This window comes from Podarcis filfolensis, assembly GCF_964270895.1.
Source record: "Podarcis filfolensis genome assembly, chromosome: 11".
Taxonomy (NCBI): Eukaryota; Metazoa; Chordata; class Lepidosauria; order Squamata; family Lacertidae; genus Podarcis; species Podarcis filfolensis.
In genome coordinates this window covers 62,461,201-62,487,489 of record NC_139613.1, presented here as the reverse complement: position 1 = coordinate 62,487,489, position 26,289 = coordinate 62,461,201, and the positions used below count along the sequence as shown (strand labels likewise).

Sequence of the window (26,289 nt, the reverse complement as noted above, 5' to 3'; positions counted from 1 at the left end):
GACTAGAGCAATGCAGCAGTATGATTCGTTGGCAGGAGCCACCCAATCCAGCTCCAGATAGAAGTGAATCCACAACCTGATTGGTCTACAGGAGAATTCCGGAATTAGCCAATCACGTGCAGCCCATTGTGTAAATAATGTATATAAAGCAGATACTTTGAGGGGACTTTCATTCCCTCCTCACCACTATGAGGTGAATAAAGAGCATGAAATCCACTCTCGACTCTGAGTATATTTCACAGACCATTGGCACACCTTTCTCATTATTTATCTACACTGACTGTGGCTCTCTAAGATTTCGGACAGAAGTCTTTCTTAGCCCTACCTGGGATTGAACCTGGGACCATCTGCAGCCAAAGTAGATGCTCTATCACTGAGAAACAGTTCTTCCTCAACAGCTTCCTCTGCTTCTCCACCCTTAGCCAACCCCCTTCTTGGCAGCTGCAGGTATCATTGGATGTGTCATTTTCTCCAGCAGAGAAAACTACATAACCCCATAGGGCTAATGGGGCACTGTCCCAATAATTTCTCTCAGCCCCTATCTGCCTGCTTTCTGAGTTAGTCCACAGTAGGGGTTGGCAAACTAAGGCCTGGGGGCTGGATGTGCCCCCCCGGCTTGTAAATCCGGCCTGCGGACCCTGCCGCATGCTCGGTCAGTCCCTGCATGCTGCAGACGCCTCGCCACGCGGGGACTGACTTCTGTGACGCTGGGACGGCTTCTGGGCGGCGACACTGGCGCGGCTTCAGATTGGCTGCAGGAAGTTCCTGCAGCCAATCCAGAGCCTCGCTGTCTGCACGTTGAGGTAAACCTGGTGCGGCCATGGATGGAGAGGGTGGGTGGCAGGCGGGCGGCAGGACATACGCATACATAAATTAAACTGGATATATGATTGTTTAACATGACTGAGAATCAATCAGCCAGGGACTGAGGACTTTGAGAGTTTACGATCAGAATGTGGAAAATATGAAAACAACAAGAGGGCAGAAATATAACTATCTGAGATGAGTTCTTCAGAGGTCCAGAATATGGGAAGTCCATGTGAAATTTAATAATTAACAATTCGGATTGTAATTTGGTTGTTTTTTAATTTAATTTTAATTTTTGAATTGGATTATGATTTGATTTGTTATAAATTGGAGGTTCTTAATGGAAAATTAATAAAATAAAATTAAAAAATAAATAAATTCAGTGATTTGGATGTTTGGAGTCACTAAGGCCATTGGTATCTCCATAATGTACAATCAGGATCACCTAAACAACACTTTGCACATTAATCTTTATTTCTAACTTTTTCAAGCATGGTGTTTGGAAGAGAGAGAAAAACAAAGTAATGTTTGAACTCGAAATAAAATGTTTTTTTCTGTTAATACAGTATTTTTATATATTTTTTTATTTCATAGACTAATTTTAGGCCTTTAAGAACAAAAGAACTGCTAAGTGCTAAAAGTTCCCACAATACTCTCCAAAGCGTGAACATTTCACGTGAACATTTTACCTTGCCTCTCATGAAGGAAATGAGTCCCACCCAACATGAAGCAAAAATACAAGTCAGGTCATCAGGAACAAACACTGTATTTCAAGTATTAGAAGAAATATAGTGCTACTTTTAAATAACAATTATAGTTATAATTACAATAATAAAACATTCTAACTAGAATGCATCTCTGGAGCCCATAGGAAGAAATATAACTTCCACAGTAAAAGGATAGTAGCATTTGAATATTGGTCACACCTGAGTGGTCTCCATTTTGCATTTGTGTGGCCTCCATCCAATGAGATTTAAATATTGCAGAATAATATGTGATCCTACTTGTTAAAAGCATAACAACATCCACTTCCATGAGAAAAGTTTTTATCAGATACATTACAATGCTTTCCATCAAGCAGTAAGATTATTCTGATTCAAACAACAATAATTTTATGTAAGTTGGAATCTACTTACAAATGTCTGTAAGTTTCTTATTACAATAAATGTGATTGAAATGTGCTTAAAACTTGGGTTGACTTGTTTTGATTAACTGTTCGTATCTGCTGCTTGGTGAATGTGCTTATGTAACATTGATGCAAATCCATGATTGGTCAGAAGGGGTTTTGGGTTACATTCAGGAACATTTCCATGAGCTTGGTATGATAAAACATCCACAGATGAAGTTTCATAGATACCCATACATACATACATACATACATACATATAGAGAACATCTGTTGACAATGCAATATTGTGAACTGGCCTTTAGAATATTCGAGAAAACACAAAACTCTTTTCTCTGTGCGTGCAAATATCCATGTCAATTTATAATAAAATATCTGTTTTTCTGCAACTAGTTTCAATACCCACTCCCTTAGAAGATGTGACTCAGCTCCTTGTTGAGTCTTGTACAGAAAGCAATCTTTCCAAAATGTGTTCATGAGAAATTGTGGGGAAATTTTACAATTTGGAACAGCATTTGCATATCCTCTTGTATTTGATCCACTGCAAGTAGATAGCTCCTTTTCATGAAGCTGCTTTTAACTGTTCTGTGGAGGCAGATTTTCATATTTCCTAAAACTAGAATTAAGGAAAGAGCCCCTAAAATAAATAAGAAGAAAATGAGAATAGAAATGACTGGACAAGTAAGTAAGTAAGTAAGTAAGTAAGTAAGTAAGTAAGTAGTAGTAGTAATAATAATAATAATAATAATAATATACCCCACCCATCTGGCTGGGTTTCCTTAGAGCACATAAAAAATCGTAAAACATTAGACACTAAATTTTTTTTGATACAGAATTGCCTTCAGATTTTGGTTAGCCAAAATGTTGTTGGACTCATGATAACTGGTTCACTCATCATCTGGAGTGAACCACACTGACTACCCCCGTCCTATGCTGTATTTTGCTATGGTGTGGGGGAAAGGGAGTTTCTTATACCTTGAAATACTGTTAACTTTCACAATAGGTTTATACAGCTCTGGGATCTTCCTCTCAATCATTGGTCTGAGGTTCTCTTTCAACTTGTTGTAGTTCTTTTTCAGTTCTTGTTGATATTCCCTTTGGTCAGCAGTAATCAGACATTTATTTTTCTCCACTGCTTCACCACATCTGTTCCCAAAAAATGAAGAAAACAATTTTGCTGATTAATATAACCGCACAGTATTGGACCATGTGCATCTTGTAATAAAGTTTCATTATTGGCTGGGACTGAACATGAAGATTTGGAGTTACTTTTTAGTCTTGTTACCAGGATCAATTTAGTGTCCAATGGGACAATAATTTCATCAGAGGCTGCATTCCATGCTACAGTGGGGATTGTGTTTATATCTTTGCTGTGAAGCCACCTAACGCACAAGAATGTGCCGACACAGATTTAGTATAATTGCAATTTTAACAGATTTTACTTTGCCACGTTACTCACCTCATTATGAATTCTTTGAAGCATAACCTCAGCTTGTTGTGATGTCGATAAAGTTTTGGATCCTCTGGAATTTCAGCCAGGAACACTTGAGCTACTTCTAGTGGTCCCTTATGGAAGAACATAAAATTGTATTACATAAAGCATATTTCATGAGGAAACGGATGATCAGGTATCAACCAGAATTACTATCATGTAAAACCCAATAAATGGCAAAAAAATCTAGTCAGATTTCAGGAAGGCACAACTTTCAGGGCAACTCAGTTGCAACAGTAGGAGTAGGAGTAGGAGAGGATTTCAGTGGGACAGTACTCAAAAACAGGAATTGGTAAGAAAATGCCTTTGGACACCCAGCTTTCTCTAACCCTTGAGAATCTAGGTATTATAGGATGATTGGGCTACAGTTTTCATGTTTGGGCCTAAGAAGTCACTGGGATTAGTGACAAGGAGATGTCAGACTCCTTTAATAGGAGGATTAATCTACACCATTAATAGGTGTAGGTGTGTGCCATTTTAATGTTTTGTTCATGCCACTAACATGGCTAAGCAGAGAGAAGAAAAGAAGAAGAATCAACAATATTCTGACAATATACCTGATTTACTGTGGCCCCCACAGAACCTTGAAGCACCATCTGCAGCATTTTGGGATCTGGTGGCACCTGTCTGGTGGCAACAGCCAGTTCAAGCGTTTTCTTTTGCATGTCTTCAATAGCTACTTCAATTGGCATCAAAACAAACTGAAATTACAGAGGGACAGGTATGTTGCAACAAAGAAACTGCAAATAACAGTTGCCACAAGGATGAAAAGCTGTTTTTATGTAGTTGTTTTTTAAGCCAAAAGTAGATAGCATGGTCTTTCCACTCTCTGCCACTTGATAAAAGACTGGCAAAAGAGTTAAATGGGAGGAAGTTAAGTGAACCACTCCCATCAGACAGCTTAAATGAAAGAAGAGTAGGGAAAGCAGAAATGACAATTTTAAGAGTGCTGTAGCTCAGTTTTTTGTGATTTAATATTTTGTCTCAGTACTACTGCACATTTTATTTTAGTTCTATTGCTTTGGAAGCAGACATTACCTCCTCCTTTTGAATGACATTGATTCTAGTTTTGATGTAGGGGAAAGCATGCATTGTGGTCAAAATGGTCTTCCTCTTATACTGCTCACTCAGTTCTCCTCGTGGCCGTCCATCCCGAGTGAAAGGGGTGGTATACATAAATCGTCGGAGGTTGAAGTTTTTCTCAAAATGGGTCACTCTGTCTTTCATCTCATAGTCATCAAAATAGGGTTCCACAAAGGTAATTTGTATGTAGGCCTGGAAAGACAGGGAAATGGAAAAATGTTTTATATGTAAGCTTATGTCAATAAAAATTATTTAAGCATGAAGCTGAACCTGCAACTGAGAGACATATTATGATACTCACACAACAAACATAAGATGTTTAGATGGAAGAATGAAGGTATCCTTCTACAAACAGTCCCTATAAGCAAAGAAGCTTGAAGTGCTGGCTTGCCCCTTGATTTTCCCTATGGCATCGTAATCACTTGTGCACCAAACTGAGAGCAAGCAAGGTAACTTGTTTCCAGCGGGAGCTTGTCTTTCCAAAGCCAAACCAGACAGCTTCTCCAACTGCCGGGGCTAAATGCTCTACAGCTGATTTGCACAAGCTCTGCTTATTGGAGGAGGTGGGAGGAATACCGACCTATCTGAGGACAGCACCCTATATTGCAACCTGGTTTCTTCTCCCCCTCATTATAAAAATATTGTGGGGTTAAGGGAAGATAAAGAGTTTGAGGCAAACAACAGAAGATAAAAAGTTTTCCCAGGAATGACTGGACAATAGCCTCTGTCAGCTGGGACAGTGTATAGAAGGAGCCAGGTCTTTTTTATTATATAAAAGCAGAGAAGAACGGGTGTAGCCAGGATTTATTTATTTATTTGCAGGGTATTACTTTTGTTAGCAGGGGGCAGAACCTAGCTATCTGGTCATTTAATTAAGTGTTTTTATTTATTTACTTAATCGGGGAGGGAGCCGCACCCTCTGGCTACACCTATGCAGAGAAGTTTGCCATATGAACTGTGTGTAATGTGCATCTAGGTTCTAAAGAACTGGACATATATATTGATGGACTGTAGGTATTTTTAGTTCATCCGTCACTCAAGAGTCCCAAGGGAGCAAACAACATTAAAACCACAATTAGCAATAAATATTTAAAACAAAACAAATCAACACCATAACATTAATAACAATTGCAAATTGTTATTAATTAACAGGCTGCAGAGGTAGTGGTGGTGGGAAATAGCACCATGCATTTCATCCCTCCACAAAAGCCTGGGCAAACTTGGTTGGACTGGTCATGTTGTGCGGATGCCTGATGATCGTCTTCCAAAGCAACTACCCTATTCCAAACTTAAAAATGGAAAGCGTAATGCTGGTGGTCAACAAAAGAAGTTTAAAGGTCTCAAGGCAAATCTAAAAAAATGTAGTATAAACACCAAAAACTGGGAAACACTGTCCTGTGAGTGCTTCAACTCCAGCAACCTTTACCAAACACCTTTGGGCTTTGAAAATGATTGAACTCAGGACGAAAGGGAGAAACGTGCTAAAGCACATTCGGCAAACCCTCACATCAAATCAACCCAAAAAACAAGGGTTTCGCCACCCACCGTCTCAGATTTTGATGAAACTAGGTGTACACCCTTCCCTTATGGTTGAAAGAAAGCCCCTTAATTTTTCTTACCTCTATCGCAAACGGTTTTAATTTTATAACAAATTTCATGAAATCTGTGTTTCTGTCCCTCTTGAGATCCTCGGCCTTGTGTGCATTTTTTTCCCCTTTTTCTCCATAACCAATGATCAGATCTCTTTGAAATTTTACACAGAGCTCAATAACGTGATGAGGATTTCAGGAAAAAAATACACCAGCACTCAAAAGGTTTTATAAATGCCTTTAAAATGTATAAATGTAGAATTTTTTTGGTGGAAAAACTAGGTTTAGAAAACATAAATTTTCAGCGTTAGTGCACGATGTTTTTGATGGTGAAAATCATCTTGCTCTTTCTCCACAAAGAATAAAATTTATGGGTCTCTTATGCCTTGTAACAAAATTTTACATTTTTTGGACATCGTGGGGGGGAAATGGCTACTGGGTACAACTTTCCTACAATCCATAGCTGTAATAGAAAAAAATAATGAAACAAACTTGTTCATCTTAAAATTTAAAATATTAGTTAAAATATTAGTTATTACCGGGGGGGCAGGGGGAGTTCAAAAGTGCAGACTTGTTTTTCAGTTTGGGGGTATTTAAAACTATGAAAATTGGCTATATCTTGAAATCAGTCTAAAAAAAAATATCAGTCAGAAACTTTAAATGTTGACATGTAAGGAAATAAGACCTAGCAAGAAAATGATTAAAAGAATGTAAAATTATGCATTCTAATTTGAGTACATCAAATTAGGCTTAAATTATGTTTTTTAAAAAATATTCATTTCAGAAATATTAAAAATATGAGACATTTTAAAATGTTTTCTCAGATTGCAGTTCAGAGAAGTCTTTTGTATATGCTATATGAGGTGAGGGGAGAGACTTCCCCCTGCCTTGCCCCCCCACAGGGAGCGCTTATAAGGAAGAACTGTGGGGGGAGAGACTCCACCAGTCAAGGCCTTCTTCCACCTTGCAGTCAATCTACTTCTGGTATCAGTGTGGTGTACTCTTATAATTTATCCAATCTTTGATTTTTTGGGTGCTAGTTCTTGCTGGAATAAGATGGAAAATTCAATATGTAGTGTGGGAGAGTTAACTGCTAGTGACTGCCGTAAGTTAACTTTCAGTCACAGAAAGGGGATTGAGAATGTTAATTGTTTAAGCGAAGAGGACAGAGAGCTGTTACATTTAAAACTGAAGCTAAAGCTGAAGACTTAGAAACCAAAGTGTATATTTGAAGAAATTTGAATCTCGCCAAAAAAAACCCTACAGGGATCCTTTTAAAAAGCACAAAGGACAAGTCAAAAAATATCTACGCTCTGTAACGCTCTGTAACGTTACAGAAGTCTAAAGATTTGCTAGAGACAGGAATTAAAGTAAAGCCAGGCCATAAATTGTGCAGAAGATGTAGACAAATTATTTATAGCAGCGATGTAAATCAAAGTGATGTTGAAGATAGTTGCGTTCAACCTGAAGATATAAGTTTAGAAGAAAAGACCTGTTTGGAGAGAAGAGAAGCCATAGAAAAGCTGAACACATCCCTTTAAAATTACATGGTTTATCTGAACACTGCAAGACAAAGAGGAAGATAGAAAAGTTTGAGGAAAATATTCATGATAAAATGAAAAAAGCGCTACAGGTTGAAATCCCAACTAAAGAGACTGAAGCAGAGATGGTGATTACAGATAAAGTGAGTGACATGGACAAACTTGTAGAGGTGATGAAATATTCCATAAAATGCAGAAGAAGCATTTAGTGTATAAACATTTAGTGTATCTGATTATTCTGTTCGCCAGGCACAGAAACATTTTAAAGAGGAATTTTAGCTGAACCAGATCCCAGAGGTGGAAAAAAGCTTCCATCTGAAACTGTAAGCAAGGTTCTAAACTTTTATCACAGTGACGAGCAGTCCAGAATAATGCCAGGAATGAAAGATGTGGTCAGCACTGGTATCATAGGAGTATCATAGGAAGCGGCTAATACTGGGCAACCTCTGAGAACTGTATGCAGGCTTCAAGAAGGAATATCCCAGTGTTAAAGTAGGTTTCTCAAAGTTTTGTGCTTTGAGTGGTGTGTTTTCGCTGGTTCTAGTGGAGCCCACAATATATGTGTGTGTACCATTCACCAGAATCCCATTTTATATCTGCATGTGTCACAAATACAAGGACATAATGAAGCTTCTAGTCTGTGAGGATCCAAAGAGGGAATGCATGTAATAAATGTCCTGCAAAGAATAATCTTGATAAGATTTTGATGGAAGTGACCCCATTGAATTTTCTCAATGGATTTCCACAGATCGAATACACTTGATCAAAACCACTTCAGCATTAGATGAGTTCATTGATGATCTAACAGACAAAATAGAACGTTTGATTCCTTTCATAGCAAAGTCACAGTCTTCCTTCCTTAAAAATTTAAAAGAAAACCTTCCATCACACACTGCTGTTATTCTACTAGATTTCAGTGAAAACTGATCATTCATCATCCAATATGAGGTACAAGGACTTCTGATTCTTGTACTTTGCATCCTGTGGAGGTGCATTATAAAAGCCCAGACAGAGAGAAGTTGATCTCATCCCATTGCATTGTTTCTGATGATTTAAAGCATGATGTGAATACAGTATACAAAACTCAAGAATATAATTTTCCTCACATCAAACAGATACTTTAGTGACGGCTGTGCAGCACACTACAAAAATAAGTTCAACTTCCTAAATCTCTGTCATCATCAGGAAGATTTCCAAATAAACGCACAGTAGTCTTTCTTTGCTAGTCATGGCAAGTCAGAATGCAACGGTATTGGTGGAACTGCTAGAAAAGAGAGTCTTGACAAGCAGATTACTACTCCAAAAACATTTTTTTATTTCTGTGAAAAAAAAAATATGAAAAGGTCAAATTCCATTATATTGCAAGGGAAGACATGGACATAATCCGCTCTTCCTTCAAAATCCATTTCAGAGACGTGCACACACTCCCTGGAACTCGCAATCTCCACAACTTTAAACCACTCAATTCTACAGGCAAAATTGAAGCAAGAATGAGCATTGATAAAGAGCCCTCCCTCACTTTCAACCTGAGGAGCCTCCCCAAACTTTCTGTGAATGCTGATGATCTGTATCCTGGATGTTTTGTCGCTTGCAAGTATGATCATTTGTGATACTTTGGAATGATATCAGAGATTAATCAAGACAAGGGAGATGCTTTTGTAAAATTTCTTCAACCAGCCATCTTGCCAAAGGTTGCAGGCAGCTTTACCTGCAGCAATTGCATGTTGATTGCCCTCTTAGAAGACAAAGTCCAGCAACTGGAGGAACGTGTAGCTATGCTCCAAAGAATTAGAGAGCTGGAGCTCTTCTTGGAAGCAACAGAGCACACCGTCTCCACCAAGGAGGAGACAGGGGACTCCCCTGAGAAGGAGGCTAGTTCACCAACACAGGAGCCAGATATATGGAGAAATGTGACAAAGAAGTAGGAGGCCCAGGGTTCGCTCTGATTGTTTAGAAATACACAATCGCTTTGAGGTCCTCTCCCCTAGCATGGAAGACGAAGAGCAGACTCCATTTGAGGATCTCTCCCTCATTACAGTCGATCAGGTATATGAAGACGAGCAGCAAAGTCAGCCCTCAGGGAATGTGCAGGCGACCTTGGAACGGACAGCTCACGGAAGAACCTCGACCAGACCTAAGAGGAGGCGTGTAGTGGTGATAGGGGATTCCCTACTGAGGGGAACAGAAGCAGTGATCTGTGGGCCTGACAAGATGTCTCAGGAAGTGTGCTGTCTCCCCAGGGCTAAGATCCAAGATGTAACTGAACGACTGCAAGGAATCGTAAAACCCACTGACAAATACCCCTTCCTCTTGGTTCATGTGGGAACCAATGACACTGCAAGCAATAGCCTCCAGAAGATCAAAAGAGACTACGAGGCTCTGGGCAGGAAAATGAAGCAATTAAATGCACAAATTGTCATCTCATCTGTCCTCCCAGTTGAACGACGTGGCCCAGGGAGAGAGGGAAAAATAGTGGAAGTGAACAGCTGGCTTCGCAAATGGTGTAAACAGGAACGGTTTGGATTCTTAGATCACGGACTGCAGTTTCTTGAAGATGGACTTCTGGCAAGCGATGGGCTGCACCTCACAACGGTTGGGAGGAATGTTTTTGCCAAAAATCTCAGAAACCTCATCAGGAGGGCTTTAAACTGACTAATGTGGGGGAGGGAGACAGTGCTCCTGAAGGTAGGAGTCTATCAATTGATGAAGATGATCATCCAAATGTCATAGACCAAATGGAGCAAACAGCACGCAGACCTAGTGGTGGTCTTATCCTTAAATAAGAGACACGGGGGAATGATTAATGGACTTTAATGTCTGTACACTAATGCGCAAAGCATGGGAAATAAACAAGATGAGCTTGAGCTCTTGGTACAGCAAACTAAATATGACATAATAGGCATCACTGAAACCTGGTGGGATAAGTCCCACGATTGGAATGTAATAATGGAGGGATACAATCTATTTCAGAGAAACAGACCAGACAAGAAAGGAGGAGGAGTGGCGTTATATGTCAGGGATGTGTATACCTGTGAAGAGATCCAAGATTTAGAACCTCAAAGCCAAAGTGAGAGCATTTGGGTCAAAATTAAGGGAGAGAAGAATAACAGTGACCTCATTGTGGGAGTTTACTATAGATCCCCAAGCCAAACGGAGGACATAGATGATGCCTTCCTGGAACAGATGGCCAAGCATGCAAAAGGAAGGGAGACAGTAGTAATGGGGGACTTCAATTACCCGGATATTTGTTGGATGTCAAACTCAGCCAAGAGCATAAGGTCACTGGCCTTGCAGACAACTTCATTGTCCAGAAAGTGGGAGAAGCAACAAGAGGAACAGTCATTTTAGATCTGGTCCTAACCAATGTTGATGACCTGGTTAGTGGGGTAGAAGTGGAAGGATCATGAGGCGCGAGTGATCATGCTCTTCTGAAGTTTACTATACAGCGGAAAGGAGCAGCCAAGCATACTAGGACTCAATTTCTTGACTTTAAGAAAGCCGACTTCATAAAACTTAGGGAAGTGCTGGGTGAGATCCCATGGACAGTAATACTAAAAGGAAAGGGAGTTCATGATGGCTGGGAGTTTGTTAAGAGGGAGATAGTAAAAGCACAACTTCAGGCAATACCAATGAGATGGAAACATGGAAGGTGCCTAAAGAAGCCAGGGTGGGTATCTAAAGAACTTTTAACTGAGTTAAGATTAAAAAAGGATGTGTACAAAAAATGGAAAAGGGGGGAAACCACCAAAGAGGAATTCAAACAAATAGCCAGCACGTGTAGACACAAAGTCAGAAAAGCTAAAGCACAGAATGAACTCAGGCTTGCTAGAGAGGTTAAAAGCAACAAAAAAGGCTTTTATGGGTATGTTCGTAGCAAAAGGAAGAACAAAGAAACAGTGGGGTCACTCAGAGGAGAAGATGGTGAAATGCAAACAGGGGACACAGAAAGGGCTGAACTCCTCAATGCCTTCTTTGCCTCAGTCTTCTCCGATAAAGAAAACAATGCCCGACCTGAAGAATTTGGAGCAAATGATTCAGCAGAGGAAACACAGCCCAGAATAACTAAGGAGATAGTACAAGAATACTTGGCTAGTCTAGATGTATTCAAGTCTCCAGGGCCAGATGAACTGCATCCAAGAGTATTAAAAGAACTGGCAGATGTGATTTCAGAACCACTGGCAGTCATCTTTGAGAATTCCTGGAGAACAGGCGAAGTCCCGGCAGACTGGAGGAGGGCAAATGTTGTCCCTATTTTCAAAAAGGGGAAAAGAGAGGACCCAAATAATTACCGCCCAGTCAGTCTGACATCAATACCAGGGAAGATTCTAAAGCAGATCATTAAGCAAACAGTCTGTGAGCACCTAGAAAGGAATGCTGTGATCACCAATAGTCAGCATGGATTTCTGAAAAATAAGTCATGTCAGACTAACCTGATCTCGTTTTTTGACAGAATTACAAGCCTGGTAGATGAAGGGAACGCAGTGGATGTAGCCTACCTTGATTTCAGCAAGGCATTTGACAAGATGCCCCAGCTTGTAAAGAAGCTGGTAAAATGCGGTCTTGACTATGCTACCACTCAGTGGATTTGTAACTGGCTGACTGACCGAACCCAAAGGGTGCTCATCAATGGTTCCTCTTCATCCTGGAGAAGAGTGACTAGTGGGGTGCCACAGGGTTCTGTCTTGGGCCCGGTCTTATTCAACATCTTTATCAACGACTTGGATGATGGACTCAAGGGCATCCTGATCAAATTTGCAGATGACACCAAACTGGGAGGGGTGGCTAACACCCCAGAGGACAGGATCACACTTCAAAACGACCTTGACAGATTAGAGAACTGGGCCAAAACAAACAAGATGAATTTTAACAGGGAGAAATGTAAAGTATTGCACTTGGGCAAAAAAAATGAGAGGCACAAATACAAGATGGGTGACACCTGGCTTGAGAGCAGTACATGTGAAAAGGATCTAGGAGTCTTGGTTGACCACAAACTTGACATGAGCCAACAGTGTGACACGGCAGCTAAAAAGCCAATGCAATTCTGGGCTGCATCAATAGGAGTATAGCATCTAGATCAAGGGAAGTAATAGTGCCACTGTATTCTGCTCTGGTCAGACCTCACCTGGAGTACTGTGTCCAGTTCTGGGCACCACAGTTCAAGAAGGACACTGACAAACTGGAACGTGTCCAGAGGAGGGCAACCAAAATGGTCAAAGGCCTGGAAACGATGCCTTATGAGGAATGGCTAAGGGAGCTGGGCATGTTTAGCCTGGAGAAGAGGAGGTTAAGGGGTGATATGATAGCCATGTTCAAATATATAAAAGGATGTCACATAGAGGAGGGAGAAAGGTTGTTTTCTGCTGCTCCAGAGAAGCGGACACGGAGCAATGGATCCAAACTACAAGAAAGAAGATTCCACCTAAACATTAGGAAGAACTTCCTGACAGTAAGAGCTGTTCGACAGTGGAATTTGCTGCCAAGGAGTGTGGTGGAGTCTCCTTCTTTGGAGGTCTTTAGGCAGAGGCTTGACAACCATATGTCAGGAGTGCTCTGATGGTGTTTCCTGCTTGGCAGGGGGTTGGACTCGATGGACCTTGTGGTCTCTTCCAACTCTATGATTCTATGAAATGGACCTTCACCTTCATTCTGCTGGCCTAGCCCTGACGATTCTTGTGCAATACCATTTCCTCATATGCTTGGTATTGTACAACACCGCCCCCCACCAGACAATAACTGGCAGAAGATACTTCTTTCCCAACGAGTGTATGGCGTTGAAAATGAAAAGCTTACAGGTGATACCAAGGCTGCAGCAAGGAAACTGAGGAGAATTGAACTTGTAACATAATCAACTGTGAGAACAGCATAATCTGTTATGGTAATTTTTTACTTTAGTTGAATTGTTGTCCTTATTGCTATAAAACTGCTTCATTGTGAATTACGCCTCAGTATATTTAACATAAATGTTAAAAAGTCTCCATGCATCTATTAATTCAAGATGGCACAAAAATATCATTCTCCCCGCCCCCCTTAAGACAGACATGTCTTTGTATGCAATAATATTCTGAAAAACAAATTGGGATCATGTAATGTTGCAAAATTGAATATACTGTACACAGACAATAACTGGTGTTGTACAAAATTGATTACACTCTTTTAATCTTTTTCTTGCTACGTCTTATTTCTTGCTACGTCTTATTTCCTTACATGTCAACATTTAAAGTTTCTGACCGATTTTTTAAAATTAATTTCACGATATAGCCAATTATCATAGTTTTAAAAACAAGTCTGCATTTTTGAAAAAAACCCTGTACAGTGGTACCTCGGGTTACATACACTTCAAGTTACAGACTCCGTTAACCCAGAAATAGTACCTCGGGTTAAGAAGTTTGCTTCAGGATGAGAACAGAAATCGTGCTCCGGCGGTGCGGCAGCAACGGGAGGCCCCATTAGCTAAAGTGGTGCTTCAGGTTAAGAACAGTTTCAGGTTAAGAACGGACCTCCGGAATGAATTAAGTACTTAACCCGAGGTACCACTGTAATAACTAATATTATTTTAAATTTTAAGATGAACAACTTTGTTTCATTATTTTTTTCTATTACAGCTATGGATTGTAGGAAAGTTGTACCCAGTAGCCATCCCCCCCCCCATGTCCGAAAAATGTAAAATTTTGTTACAAGGCATAAGAGACCCATAAATTTGTGGGTCTCTTTGTGGAGAAAGAGCATCTCTTTGCAATAATTTTCACCATCAAAAACTTTTAATTACATCGTGCGCTAACGCTGAAAATTTATGTTTTCTAAACCTAGGTTTTATAAAACCTTTTGAGTGCTGGAGTATTTTTTCCTGAAATCCTCATCATGTTATTGAGCTCTGTGTAAAATTTCAAAGAGATCTGATCATTGGTTATGGAGAAAAAAAATTAAAATGAACACAAGGCCGAGGATCTCAAGAGGGACAGAAACACAGATTTCATGAAATTTTGAAGTGCTATAAAATTAAAACCGTTTGAGATAGAGGTAAAAAAAATTAAGGGGCTTTCTTTCATCCATAAGGGAAGGATGTACACCAAGTTTCATCAAAATCCGAGATGGTGGGTGGTATTGAACTGATGTAGAATGACCCCATGATCAACCCAGAAACCAATGTCCCCACGTATGGATCCAGAATTGGCCTCCACAGTCACGTATGGACTCACTGTTAAAATTCAGCCATGAGTGAACACAGAAGGAGGAGGATGAGGAGGAGGCTCAGGTAAGAGGCATACCTGATACAACCAAATCCAATCCAATCAGGGCTCTCTCTTTTGAGAAGGTATTTCTATAATATGTTCATGGGCATAGCCAGGATTTTCTTCTTCGGAGGTCATCCAAGCTTTTGGGGGGAGATTATGGGTAAAAATTCCCCCCAATAGTGTCACGGTCCAGGTCGTAGGCGGCAGCATTCCAGATCTGACACACACCAGGGTAATAATGGTAGCAGTTCAATGGAGGACGAAAACCCAATGAGGCTTCAACACAGGAACAGAAACTGGAACAGGAGAAGGCACTGGAGCAAGGCCAGGAGCGCTGAAGCAGGAACAGGAACTGGCAACAGCTGGGTATAAACCCCATTGCTGTGGCAAAGAACCAGGGCAAAATGATGGCCTTACATCTCTTGATCTGGTCACACCCGCCAGGCCGCACTAACTCCCCCAAGCCAAACACAGCAACTCCTCACCGTGCTCAGGGCCTGGCCCCTGCAAATACTCAAGGTACTCCATATGAAAGGAATACATTATGGGGGCAGGCTTTTGTTAGGAGGGGCAACTTCAGTTAATTAAATATTTTTAATGCTTTTCAATACTTTTTGAGGATGGGGGGTACTACACCCATGAATATGTTTCACCATTTTTATCTCTACTGTACATATTTAGCCAAGTCTTATGTTCTTACTCCCACTGGTTAAATAAAGACAAGCACAGGCCCTTGCATGCTTTTACAAATAATAATAATAATAATAATAATAATAATAATAATAATAATAATAATAAATTTATATCCTGTCCTCCCTGGCCGAAGTGCAGAGGCTTTATACTGCAAATGGGTTGTTCAGATACAATGTTTGTTTTTGTGCATTTGGCATATGAGCTTCCACACGTTCCTGTTTGTTCAGTTGTGGATATTCCCCCACTTGGCATCAGAATTTGACAATGTTTCAGGTGTTTTTTCCTTTTTCTTTTTTAGCTCTCTTCCACACTTGTTCTTCCTCTGTGCATGTACACCTTTGAATTCCCACCTCCTCAGGAAGTGTGCAAGACTGCCAATGTTACCAGCCTTATCTATCACAATGGGCCAAAGGGAGGCTTGTTTTGGAGTGGGGCCAAGGGCAATATCCATTTCTATTTGATTTTTAGTTTAATACAGAGATTAATACATTAATTAATAGTTTAATACAGAGATAAATTTCTTTATATATATAAAAAAGCCCAATGTACTGTGTACAGTAATCCCCCAGATGTCCTCTGTGGAAAACTCAGGAGAACATTTCTCCTAACCGGGTTGTTGATACTCAAGCATGTCTTCAGCATGCCACAAATGGCAAAAACAGGAATGCTTGTACTGCTGGAAAAAAATGGCTAGGTTGTGCTCAAGTGATGATCAAAAGGAAGCCGGGGTGTGGCACCAGAGGCTATCCACTGAAGCCTCACCACATGGGACAAACCCCACTCTCCCCAAATGCACTACTGAGTTTCCACATCAGCAGCGACTGAAGGTGTCTAACTGGATTCAGGTTAGATTTTTTTAAAAAAATTGGCTGGCATTTTTATGATCATAGAATTTAGAGTTGGAAGGGACCATGAGAGTCATCAAGACAGTGTCACATGGACACTGCAAAAACCTATATAGCACTAATTGGACTTACCCAGTGAGAGCAAAGCTGTGGAATTGTCAATTAAATGCTTGTAGAGAGAGATCCCTACTGAATGCAATCATGGTGAGAGAGTATGAGAGAAGGGATGTACCTGTTTAACTCTTCCTTTAAACCTAGCTAAAGCAAATCTATATATGGCTATGATTACATATTTTTGTCAAATGTGCATAATCAATTCCAGGTTTAGACTTCAGTTTTATGGTTGTAAAATGTAAGAATGCTCAATACAGAATTCCAAGCTCAATGGTAGTAAAGGAAGAAATGCCTGCCATACCTTACTGGGATCTAGCTTGCTCTTGTCTACTGGAGTAGAATCTTTAATCACTACAATGCGATCCTCCCCAAAACACTGACCATAAAAGCCCTGAAAAGGAAAACAAGATTATGGCTGAGGAGCTTCTTTGTTTACAGTCCTTTTTAATGTACTTAGTTGGGTCTACAAATTGTAAAAAAGATGAGATTATTAACTGAAGATAGCTTTACAACTAAACACTAGTTTTCACAAAGAAAAAGGTCACATAGAAATGTTGCAGGTTTCAGTCCTGTCATGTGGAAAAGAGTGAAACCTGAAAGTGAAACCAACTGTGTTCCTGCAACACACTAAGACAAATTGGCTTAGTGAGACAGCGAATGTGAGAAGAGCTCGTTGCCTCTTTTCTCTTGCTCAATCCTTTTAGCTGCTGTGCAACCACTTGTTACAGCTAGTGGTTAGTGAGGAGAAAGCATAGCTGCAACTCCTGGTTCTCATGACACACTAAGCCAAACTCTGGCTTTGCTTAGCATGGTGCAGAAGCAAAATAAATAAATAACAAAGAGGAGTAAAGCAGCTGTATGGGGGGGCTGCATGTTTGTGAAATCCTGCTACGTGAAGGTTTGGCTTCATGTGTCATGTGAACTAGGCCATAATCTTGCTACAGACATTCTTCAAAACACATATCAGTCTATGGTCAGAACACTGCAGGCTGCCCTTAACAATTTGGTTTATATTTGATGCCTCCCCTGATAGCTGGAATTCCACTTCCCACCCCCAAGCATTCTAGCCCCATAGAGGGGATTTTAATTCTAATCACAGTAGGAATAGATAAACCTCCCCACCCCCATAAGCTCTTTCTCCCTCCGCAACTGTAATGAATAAAGGCAGCTACTTGCCATGCATTGGTCATACATAAAATATGACCCTGAGTCCTCCATCAGTAAATTAGAAATGGCAACGCCACCTGGTTGTACAAATTACTGTGATTGTGTATATGAACTACTTTGAATGTTCAAAAAGTGGAATAGAAATGCTAAATATTATCATCATCCAAGCTAAAAATACCAGAGTTGCCACACTGGCTGCACTACTTGGCCATTTAGATTAAATCTACTCCAAAGGTACCAAGCTCAACACCATAGGCAAAAGATTAAGCAATTTCAACAATGGATTTGCTCTAAAGAGTTCACAGTGGCAAGCTCCCTTTGTGCACTGACAACCTAATCAAGGTTTATGGGGAAGAAAAGTATGTCAGTACGTTGCTTAAACATGTTGAGAAAAGTTGAAGATGGAGCCAGAGTTCCTCAGAAGATCAGGACATGGAAGAGGAAAGGGCAGTTGCACCTCCAATTGATTGGGACAAAGATTCAAAGGTGAATTTGCAAAAGCCCTGCTAGTTAGAGCAAGTAGGAGCAGTTAACTGCACTCTAGGAACTGCAATAGAGGCTTTTTACCCCCACAAGAGAACAATCATTATCACACACTGCATGAACATAGAAGGCACAACACAAAGTTGTGGCTGAATTTATGAATTCCACCCCCATGATCCAAATCCTGAAACTCCCAACAGAATCTGAAAGGGTTTTATGTTTCCATGGGGATTTTTTTGAAATAATCTGTTCCTCTACATCCATCCATGAGGCACAGAAGTATGGCTACTACAGGGGATGAATATGTGATGAAAACATGTGCTTTTCCCTTTCAGCCTCACTCATTTGGGGAATAATGGATGCAGAAGTGCCTTCCTGTCAAAAGCTTCCCACTCATCTCCACCATCAACACATCTTATTCACCTCATCCTGACCACTGCTGGTCAGGATGACAATAAGTGCAGGATATTGTAGAGGTATATTTGTCACACTGCTGTGACACCAGATAGCACTGGAAATTATAGTGCTGGATTACTTCCCATTTGGAAAGGCTCTTTTTTTTCCTTCTTTTTTTTTGCAAACTGCCAGGCTCTGAAGGTTAACTAGAGAAGTGAATTGTGGAGTGTTTATCTGCATTATCTCTTTCATTCCCTGTCATTTTAGGTATAGATGTTATTCCTCTTTGAATGCTATCCTTTTGCCATGATGTCCTAACGTTTACAGAAGTATAACCACTTACCTCCAGTCTATGAGAAATCTCAGGAAGTTTGGTAATGGCAGGCTCTTTGTAAACAAATTCCTGTTCATCTAAATCTCCAAATATGGCTCCATAGAAACCAACACGGAAGTAAGTGCCAAACATTCTCTTCTGACCCTGTTTGATGAATATGAAGTCACTAAATTTCAATTTCTTTTCTATTTTTGTGCAGTGATGAAATTAATTTTTATGGTAATTTATACATTTGTGTTTGCTATTCTACAAAGCAGCTGTATCTTAGTAGAACTAAGCATAATTAAAAGAAACCAAGAGAAAGAGATATGGTCTGTAAATTAAAGATTTAAGCAAACTTGAAAAAGCTTTTCTACATCTCAAGAGCAACAAACACTATATGTCTAAGTAGACAAATAGAAGAAGAGAAGATGAAGGAAGACATCAGCAGAACAAATAAAACTTGGGCAGAACCCACTGGCTTGCCCTCCTATACAAGCCCCATAGCACTCCTCCTGTTTGATTTAAATTGAGCTTGCAGGTAAGCACCTCCCAGTGTGCTTTGCCCATTCTCCTAAAATAAAAACATTGTCAGACATAAGGGTTGCCCTGTTTCTCTTCTTAACTATTAATGTCCATTTGCACTCAGATACTGCCTATAATTTAAAATCTTGCATCAGTATAGTATTGAATTGCTAGCTATCTTTGAAGGAGCTCCACAAGCACAGAAGACACTCTTTGTTGCTGTCAAAAAGGCTTATTTGCACACATGGACTGATTTAGTGAAGCTATGTGAATGTTGATGCACTCCCATCACTCTTTTGCATTCTCTGATGCATGTGCAAAGCCACTTCCTTTCTGGAAGATCCTGATCTTGTGTAATTTAGGATTGTGCCAGTTGACTATATATGGGTGAAACAGATTACCACTTACTACATGAGTGTCATGAAGCATGTCCTGCTTCATAGCTTCAATCATGGGGAGAGCTGGTTATTTGTTCACAGTAGCCTTACAGTTGAGTTTAAGTCACCATATGGAATATCTCTACGCAGGGACTGAGAAATAGGCATCATAACAAATGGTGGTTTGAAGAGTCATAAAAGCACTAGGCTATGATTCTGTCCCCCTTCATGGATCACTGCCTTGCTGTGGCGAAGGGGCTTGAATAACTCAGAGAAGCTATGAACTATGCCGAGCTGGGCACCCAAGATGAACAGGTCATAGTGGAGAGTTTTGACCAAACGTGATCCACCTGGAGGAGGAAGCGGCAAGCCACTCCAGTATCCCTGCCAAGAAAACTCCATGGACAAAGACAACAGGCATATAAAAGTTATGACGCTGGAAGATGAGCCCCTCAGGTCGGAAGGTGTCCAACATGCTACTGAGGAAGAGCGGAGGACAAGTACAAGTAGATCCAGAGCTGATGAAGCGGCTGGGCCAAAGCCGAAAGGACGCTCAGTTGCGGATATGCATGGAAGCGAAAGGAAAGTCCAATGCTGTAAAGAAAAATATTGCATAGGAACCTGGAATGTAAGAACCATGAATCTGGGTAAGTTGGATGTGGTCAAAAATGAGATGGCAAGAATAAATATTGACATCCTGGGCATCAGTGAACTAAAATGGATGGGAATGGGTGAATTCAGTTCGGATGACTATCATATCTACTACTGTGGGCAAGAAACCCGTAAAAGAAATGGAGTGGCCCTCATAGTCAACAAAAGAGTGGCGAAAGCTGTACTGGGATGCAATCTCAAAAATGACAGAATGATCTCGATACGAATGCAAGGCAGACCTTTTAACATCACAGGCTTGACAACCATATGTCAGGAGTGCTCTGATGGTGTTTCCTGCTTGGCAGGGGGTTGGACTCGATGGCCCTTGTGGTCTCTTTCAACTCTATGATTCTATGATTCTACAGTAATCCAGTGTTTATGCACCAACTACTGGTGCTGAAGAAACTGAAATTGACCAATTCTATGAAGACTTACAAGACCTTATAGAAGTGACACCAAAGAAGGATGTTCTTCTCATTATAGGGGATTGGAATGCTAAAGTAGGGAATAAAGAGATAAAAGGAACAACTGGCAAGTTTGGCCTTGGAGATCAAAAAGAAGCAGGGCAAAGGCTAATAGAGTTCTGTCAAGAGAACAAGCTGGTCATCACAAACACGCTTTTCCAACAACACAAGAGACGACTCTACACATGGACATCACCAGATGGGCAACATCGAAATCAGATTGATTATATTCTCTGCAGCCAAAGATGGAGAAGCTCTATACAGTCAGCAAAAACAAGACCTGGAGCTGACTGTGGCTCGGATCATCAGCTTCTTATAGCAAAATTCAAGCTTAAACTGAAGAAAGTAGGAAAAACCAAATCCCTTATGAATACACAGTGGAAGTGAGGAACAGGTTTAAGGATTTAGATTTGCTGGACAGAGTGCCTGAAGAACTATGGGTGGAGGCTTGTAACATTATACAGGAGGCAGCAACTAAAACCATCCCAATGAAAAAGAAATGCAAGAAAACAAAGTGGCTGTCCAACGAGGCCTTACAAATAGCGGGGGAGAGAAGGCAAGCAAAATGCGAGGGAGATAGTGAAAGATACAGGAAACTGAATGCAGATTTCCAAAGAATAGCAAGGAGAGACAAGAAGGCCTTCTTAAACGAGCAATGCAAAGAAATAGAGGAAAACAACAGAATGGGAAGAACCAGAGATCTGTTCAAGAAAATCGGAAATATGAAAGGAACATTTCGTACAAAGATTACCATAATAAAGGACAAAAGTGGTAAGGACCTAACGGAAGCAGAAGACATCAAGAAGAGGTGGCAAGAATACACAGAGGAATTATACCAGAAAGAAATGGATGCCTCGTACACCCCAGGTGGTGGGGTTGCTGACCTTGAGCCAGACATCCTGGAGAGTGAAGTCAAATGGGCCTTAGAAAGCACTGCAAATAACAAGGCCAGTGGAAGTGATAGTATTCCAGCTGAACTATTCAAAATTTTAAAAGATGATGCTGTTAAGGTGCTACACTCTATATGCCAGCAAGTTTGGAAAACTCAGCAGTGGCCAGAGGATTGGAGAAGATCAGTCTACATCCCAATCCCAAAGAAGGGCAGTGCCAAAGAATGCTCCAAATACCGCACAATTGCACTCATTTCACACGCTAGCAAGGTTATGCTTAAAATTCTACAAGGAAGGCTCAAGCAGTATGTGGACCGAGAACTCTCAGAAGTGCAAGCTGGATTTCGAAGAGGCAGAGGAACCAGAGACCAAAGTGCAAACATGCGCTGGATTATGGAGAAAGCTAGAGAGTTCCAGAAAGACATCTACTTCTGCTTCATTGACTATGCAAAAGCCTTTGACTGTGTCGACCACAGCAAACTATGGCAAGTTCTTAAAGAAATGGGAGTGCCTGATCACCTCATCTGTCTCCTGAGAAATCTCTTTGTGGGACAAGAAGCTACAGTTAGAACTGGATATGGAACAACTGATTGGTTCAAAATTGGGAAAGGAGTACGACAAGGCTGTATATTGTCTCCCTGCTTATAGAATCATAGAGTTGGAAGAGACCACAAGGGCCATCGAGTCCAACCCCCTGCCAAGCAGGAAAAAGCAGCTTATTTAACTTATATGCAGAATTCCAAGCAGCTTATTTAACTTATATGCAGAATTCATCATGCGAAAGGCGGGGCTAGATGAATCCGAAGCCGGAATTAAGTTTGCCAGAAGAAATATCAACAACCTCAGATATGCAGATGACACAACCTTGATGGCAGAAAGTGAGGAGGAATTAAAGAACCTTTTATTGAGGGTGAAAGAGGAGAGCGCAAAATATAGTCTGAAGCTCAACATCAAAAAAACGAAGATCATGGCCACTGGGCCCATCACCTCCTGGCAAATAGAAGGGGAAGAAATGGAGGCAGTAAGAGATTTTACTTTCTTGGGCTCCATGATCACTGCAGATGGTGACAGCAGTCACGAAATTAAAAGGCGCCTGCTTCTTGGGAGAAAAGCAATGACAAACCTAGACAGCATCTTAAAAAGTAGAGACATCACCTTGCCAACAAAGGTCCGTATAGTTAAAGCTATGGTTTTCCCAGTAGTGATGTATGGAAGTGAGAGCTGGACCATAAAGAAGGCTGATCGCCGAAGAATTGATGCTTTTGAATTATGGTGCTGGAGGAGACTCTTGAGAGTCCCATGGACTGCAAGAAGATCAAACGTATCCATTCTTAAGGAAATCAGCCCTGAGTGCTCACTGGAAGGACAGATCGTGAAGCTGAGGCTCCAAAACTTTGGCCACCTCATGAGAAGAGAAGACTCCCTGGAAAAGACCCAGATGTTGGGAAAGATGGAGGACACAAGGAGAAGGGGACGACAGAGGATGAGATTGTTGGATGGTGTTCTTGAAGCTACCAGCATGAGTTTGATCAAACTGCGGGAGGCAGTGGAGGACAGAAGTGCCTGGCGTGCTCTGGTCCATGGGGTCATGAAGAGTCGGACAAGACTAAATGACTAAACAACAACAACAATGATTCTGTCTCAAATTTTGTGGGAAGGACTGCAGCTCTGTGGTAGAGTGCACACTTTATTTGCAAATGGTGCAGGTTCAATCCTTGGGGTTTCGATATAGGGTAAGACTCCCGCCTGAAACCTTGGAAAGCCACTATCAGTGACCATCAATGATACTGAGCTAGATGGATCAATGGTCTGACATGAGATAAGGCAGCTTATGCTGTGTTCAATTTCATTGCACATAAATCCCATTACAACCAAGGGGATGGTCAAATTTGTCAAATATTTGGTAGGTACTGGAGCCAATCTGTTTGTCCTGAGTGTGAGACAATCAGCTTGGGCTAAGTGGTTTTGAAGTTCAATATCCTTGGGTTAGGATATTGTTGATGGAAAAACAAAAAATGAATAATTTAGTATTTAACTGGGGTAAAAACAATCGGTCCATGTGTCCTTTTAGTCAGCAAGGAAGAGAGTCCTCTGTGCTTGTGGAGCTCCTTCAAAGATAGCTAGCAATTCTATACTATACTATGGTGATGCAAGACTTTAAAATATAGGCAGTATCTGAGTTACACCATGAAGTGCAAATTGACATTAATAGTAGTTAAGAAGAGAAACAAGACAGTACTACAGATTGTCTTATATTCATGATCAACAAATGCTGCAGCTAACATACCTTATTTATGATGCTCTCAAAGGCTTTCTGAAGTTTACTGTGAGTGGAAGAAAGTTTCCTGAAATCTCGATGTGCTTCTAAGATAGGGGTGACAATCTTGTAGACCTCATTCACAGTTTCACACAGTCCTCCCTTGCGTGAAGATATAAAATTAAAACCAGTGTCAAGTCTCTGATGACACAGACAGATTTTCAACAACAAGCTGACAGGGATTGCTTAACCCTTTTCACACCTACTATTTTTCTACTGTTGTTGCACCTTCTGGAACATGGGAGTTCCAGATTCATGTTTATCCTTGCAAACAAAGAAGCAGGCTGTCAGTTGCTGCCACACATGCACTCTGTTATAGTTTTGTCAGCCAGCTCAAACAATAGAGGAAGGCAAGGTAAAAGTGGCTAAATAAATGAATAAAAGTCCTCTCAAATCCTGACACAAGCATGGCCCTAGAGCATAGCTTTCCAAACTTTTCATGCTGGTGACACATTTTTTAGACATGCAACATTTTGTGACAAGGTAATTCAGTTTTACTAGAAAACCAGAGGTTAAACTAATCCCTTTGCGTAAATAAAACCCCTGCGTCCAGTCACGCTTCCTTTGCGCAGCTCTGTTCAGAAGCTGACCTGGCAGGAGAGCAGAGTAGCAGCGGTCCTGTGTCCGTGTGAGATGAGGGATAAATCAAGTCCAGAGACAGTTCGGTTCTTATCTCTAGAAGCGTTTATTTACAAGCCATAAAACAGTCACACTCCATCGGAGCTTTCTTGCATTTTCTCCCGTGCTCCCAAAAGCACACACGCAGCCTCTGTGCCGAGCGGCTGCTCAGTGAGAAGTGAAAGTAAGTCAGAAAGCAGTCACGCGCTGTGACTCACTGCCCTGCGACAAGCTCCTCCTCCTCCTCCTCCTCCTCCCAGATACAGGACACCACGGAGTTCTGACCCTGTCAGTTCCAAACTCCACACCCCCTCTTGTCCTGCATCTGGGGACAATAGCCAACAATGCTTTCCCCATACACAGACCCTCACAGAACTCCTCGTGCTTCTGGAAGGTTAATGGTTTTGTGAAACCATCAGCGAGGTTCTTGGTTGAGGGACAGTATTTCAGAGCAACTAGCCCCTCATGAACGCTCTGACATACATTTCGGAACCGTATGTCCAAATGTTTGGTCCTCGCCTTGAATTGCCCTGTCTCAGCCAATTTGAGGCATGGTTGATTGTCTTCATGCACCACAACGGGCAGACAATCCTCTCCACAGATTTCCTCGACCAAACACACATAGAACTCCAGTTCTCTGCAAACCTCTGATAGCGCACTGAACTCAGCTTCAGTAGATGAAAGCGCTATGAGACTTTGCTTCCGGGACCTCCACCCAATCACTGAGTCCCCAAACTTCACCACTAGGCCTGACACTGATTTGCGGTCCTCAAGGTTTGCCCAATCCGAATCCACCCAGGCGGTCAGCTTGACATCGCCTTCAGCTGACATCTTGAGGCAAAAGTCTTTGGTATCTTGCAGGTAACGTAGCACCCGCTTAACACCATTCCAGGCCTGCACACTAGGACTTGAAGCTTCTCTACTGAGCAGATTGACAGCAAACGCTATGTCTGGTCTGCTCCACTGTGACAGATACAACAGACTACCCAGAGCTGACTGAAAGAGTTCAGTGTTCTCGAACACCACGCGTTCTACTTGCTGACACTCCTTCACGTACCCAGTCTCCATGGGTGATCTGGCACCTGCACAATCAGACATCCTGAACTTCTCAAGCAACTGCTCAATCTTACCTTTCTGGCGAAGCAGAAAGCTTCCATCACTTGCTCTTGTGATCTCTACGCCTAGATAGGACTTGACATCTCCAAGTTGCTTCAGCTTGAACCGCTTTCCAAGCTCTTTAGCAAACTTCTCCACCTGTTCACCTGTCCTTGTCATCAACAAGATGTCATCAACAAACACCTGGACTACTTGCTGTTGCAAGCCTGAATCTCTAATGTAAAGACAACTGTCTGCAAGAGATCTCTTAAAACCTAGCTCTTCTAAGGCTTCATGTAGGCACATATTCCAATTCCTGGCAGATTGGCGTAATCCATAGATGGATTTGTGCAACCGCCACACGACGCCTGGCTCACTGACTTCGAACCCTGGAGGAGGACGCATGTACAACTCCTCCTGGAGATCTGAGTTCAGGTAGGCGACATCTACATCAAAATGGTTCACCTTCCA

The 26,289-nt window shown here is 41.3% G+C and overlaps 1 protein-coding gene across 6 annotated transcripts in view; it reads right to left on the bottom strand.

The window, feature by feature from the left end:
- Positions 1–1,263: 1,263 nt before the first annotated feature.
- DOCK8 (dedicator of cytokinesis 8) overlaps positions 1,264–26,289 on the bottom strand; it is a 141,011-nt gene continuing 115,985 nt past the window's right edge. For all 6 annotated transcript variants that reach the window (XM_083576453.1, XM_083576450.1, XM_083576452.1 and 3 more), the window contains 8 exons: positions 24,076–24,207; positions 18,912–19,046; positions 16,824–16,913; positions 4,464–4,700; positions 3,983–4,126; positions 3,393–3,499; positions 2,909–3,079; positions 1,264–2,570 (listed from right to left, as the gene is read on the bottom strand). In XM_083576453.1, coding sequence (XP_083432579.1) covers positions 2,510–2,570; positions 2,909–3,079; positions 3,393–3,499; positions 3,983–4,126; positions 4,464–4,700; positions 16,824–16,913; positions 18,912–19,046; positions 24,076–24,207 — 1,077 coding nt within the window. In that variant the 3' untranslated portion in view covers positions 1,264–2,509. The remainder of the gene's footprint in view (positions 2,571–2,908; positions 3,080–3,392; positions 3,500–3,982; positions 4,127–4,463; positions 4,701–16,823; positions 16,914–18,911; positions 19,047–24,075; positions 24,208–26,289) is intronic.